General features: G+C 37.2%; 1 protein-coding gene across 1 annotated transcript; it reads left to right on the top strand.

Annotated features, from left to right (window-relative positions):
• The first annotated feature begins 2229 nt into the window (after positions 1–2229).
• On the top strand, positions 2230–2913 carry LOC143603626 (F-box/kelch-repeat protein At3g06240-like). The gene has a single exon (XM_077080376.1). The coding sequence runs from the start codon at positions 2230–2232 to the stop codon at positions 2911–2913; it is 684 nt and encodes a 227-aa protein (XP_076936491.1).
• Positions 2914–3519: the final 606 nt, after the last annotated feature.

The raw sequence follows: 3519 nt of genomic DNA, 5'->3' as shown, positions 1-3519 counted from the left end.
AATAAAATAATGGAACAAACTTATAAAAGATAAAGCAGGAGGTTTAAAATCAATTTAATATATTATCTCATATGTTCATTTGAATTTCCAAAATCTCAGCTAGTCATCTACGCAATTCACTCAACTTTGCCAATTATTTTGGAAAAAACTCCGAAGCCTCCGGACCACTCATTATAAAATCCAAATCCCTTGAACCCTAGGAGAACTCCTCACAACCATATTATCTGCTCACTCTCCTCGCCTATATCTCCGTGTGATCCGGCACTGCTCCTGCTACAAGTGGCCGCCGGCGACTCCATTGCCGACGAACCGTTACGAACCGACAACTTAGCAATCTAGTTTCTTCCTGTTCACGACACTAGGTAAATAAACAAACCATATTCTAAGTCAATTGGTTCATACATCTTAGTTTTAATGTAAATTCTTGCTATACTCAGTTTCAAACTCGGACGACGTACGCTACCACCGCCGCGCATAGTAACTGTTACCGCTGTTTCTGTTTCACCTCTCCGATTCGTTCCTGCTCGTCCATTGAGGTAAGGATCTTCATTCCGCGTTTACAACTCTTGAATATTTAGCTTCGGTACGACTGATTGGTTCCGGCGACTAAGACGAAATCTGAAAACTTAACTTCGAAGAAAACTTATAAAAGCTTGTGTGTTCTTTTGCTCTTGATGCATGATCCACACGTCATTAAATGACAAAGAGTCATGCAAGATATTATTATTATTATTATTATTATTATTATTATATCTTTGACAGTTTGGCCCATCAAACAATTGAATTTAAGGACTTTGAATTGGTATTTATTTCTTTCATTGAAGTATACTAAATTATATATAAGTGAACTCAATAATTAATAACCCTGAATAAGATTTGTTTATGGTAAAGACTCATGCTTCCGATTGTAAATTCGTTGAGGATAATTAATAACCTTTCCTTCCAGATTATTAAAATAGGTGTACCATATTAAACGCCATGAGTCATTCGTTGCCGGAACAATCACTAAACTTTAAACTGCGTAACACAATTTAAGTAACTTAATTCGGTGTATAATCAAAATGTAGGCTCTCAACTTGTTGAAGTTATCTTAATCATCTTTGCTTTCCTAGGCTAAGGTACGGATTCTGTTTTTGTTTCCTTTTAGTATTGACTCTATTCCGTTACTTTGTAGTACGGATTTTCGTTACGCGTCGGTTATATTTTGAGTTCAGTTATTTTATATAATATATTTTAGTTATACGACTTTAGTTCAGTACTCTGTTACCCGAACATTTCTGACTTGTCGTTGGGGCGTCAACGACATGGCACTTATCGTGACAGTGCGTAATCAAAGTTCACGGCGTCTCTGAAAGTACTCATGTAGTACCTTGGCCACTTAGAGGCGTATAGATCGATCTTAGCTCCGACTCCTGACTCCTGACATGGCACTTATCGTGACAGTGCGTAATCAAAGTTCACGGCGTCTCTGAAAGTACTCATGTAGTACCTTGGCCACTTAGAGGCGTATAGATCGATCTTAGCTCCGACTTCTGACTCCTGACTCCTGACTCCTGATTTCTGTTTGAGATGGAACAATGTGTGCACGCCACCCACATCGTCTCCTTGGTGCATGGACTAGCTAGCTGTGTACCCCTCTGTTTAGGCTCTGGGTGTTTCCGTATTACACGACCTATTTATTTTTAACATCATCGTCGTGTATTTTAGTAATTATATTGTGTTTCGCTATATTTCTGGTCCGTTTCGATATGTGTATATGCATTTGGTTAAATTTGAGTATATTCAGATTACGTTCCGATAGTGTATCGGATTATGTTTCGCATCTAATTATAGTTCGGTCTAAAACGTGGTTTTATATCCGCAATAGTTTCAGTTTTACTTCAGTATGTGTTTTGTCTTATGTGTGCCTTTACCTATACTATTGTTCTTTCCGTTACTGGGCAATTTTTGGCTCAGCCGTATTTTCTTGTTTGTGTCTGTCTTATTTGCTATCAGGTAATTCGGGAAATCGGGGAGATCAGTGATGAGAGTAAAATGAAGCTCAAGAATAAGGACTTGATTTAATTTTCTTTAAGCATTAAATAAACTGGACTTAGAATTTCTTTCAGTGTTTTTAACACTTTTGGTTGCTGTGGGATTCTTTTCATTTCTTTTAAATGGTTTTTGTTTGGTCTATGATATCTGTAATAGTAGCACGTCAGCCTGCTCCGGGTTGGGGTGTTACATGTGATGTCATCTTCCGGTACACATATTGCTGGTTTTGGACTTCGTCCTAACACTAATGACCCTAAGATTATCGCGCTTACAAGCGACCAAGACGCGGAGGTTTTTACATTGAGTACTAAGACTTGGAGAAGTGTTCCAATAAATATGTTTCATACATCAATTGAATTTAGGCCTAAACAAGTGGTCATTGATGGGGTTATTCATTGGTGTGCAAGTATTTATGATCCAGATGACGATGAATTTCAAACGATCGTTTCCTTTGATTTGTCAAGTGAAGAATTCAGACAACTAGCTCTTCCCGATAGGATAGCACGCTCTGGATGTGTGGAGATATCTAAGCTCAACGACTCTTTTGCTGTGATTGACTTCCGCCTTGATGATGATTCAGGGCATCTAATTCATGACGTATGGGTGATGGAAAACGGCGTTCCAGAATCCTCTTATACCAAACTATATACAGTTCAGGATGAGCAATCAGTTTATAGAATAATTGGATTTAGGATCAATGGCCAACCGATAACAGCGCTAAGTGTTGGTTCCTGGGAAGATAAACTTGAAGTATATGAACCCAACTCACAACGCATGAATGGTCTTGGGATTAATGGTTCAGTCTTTAGCATGGTCAACTACACAGAATCTCTACTTCTGCTTGATCACCCTGGTTCTATTGTTATACCTTATAACTGATTCTATCTTCAGTTTCTCGTTTATCTTTTCCTATTTTGTTTATGTTTTAGAAAGAGTAAATGACATTAATGGAATGAGTCTTCCTTGTATTTCCCTGCAAGTATTGGTGTCGAGATGTTAGCTTCTGCATGAAAAAATATATTTTCTAATGGGCAACGAGTTATTAATATTTCCCGTGTTTGGACTTGTTGATTAAGTCGTTATAGTATGTATATCAGGATAGGCTTCGTGTATTGGAGTTCAATATATGTATTTAGGGAATGGTTTTTATATGTTCACCTGCAATTTTAGTTCCTCTGTTTTACGAATGGGTGGTGTAGCTCAGATGCCTTTAGAAAATGATTTCTGAATATGCTAACAACTATGAATGCATGGATTAGTTTAAGATTAGTGGCTGTTGAAACTTTAAATAGACTTTAGTAGCTTAGCAAATATCATGAATAGTCTTTCCTTTTCTTTCATTAGATTTATATCGTGAGGTTTTTTTTTATTTGATCATTGTGTTTTATCCGGTGCCTATCTTATTTGATATCAATCTAAGAAGCGAACATATTAACTAGCAATGATGATGAGACTAATAATCTTACGGATAGTTTGAAGTGTGAC

This window comes from Bidens hawaiensis, unplaced genomic scaffold (assembly GCF_021521415.1).
Source record: "Bidens hawaiensis isolate Kalapana, Puna unplaced genomic scaffold, B.hawaiensis_p1.1 tig00062304_1, whole genome shotgun sequence".
Lineage (NCBI taxonomy): Eukaryota > Viridiplantae > Streptophyta > Magnoliopsida > Asterales > Asteraceae > Bidens > Bidens hawaiensis.
Note: the sequence above shows the minus strand (reverse complement) of the source record. Positions and strands in the feature narration are given on the sequence as shown.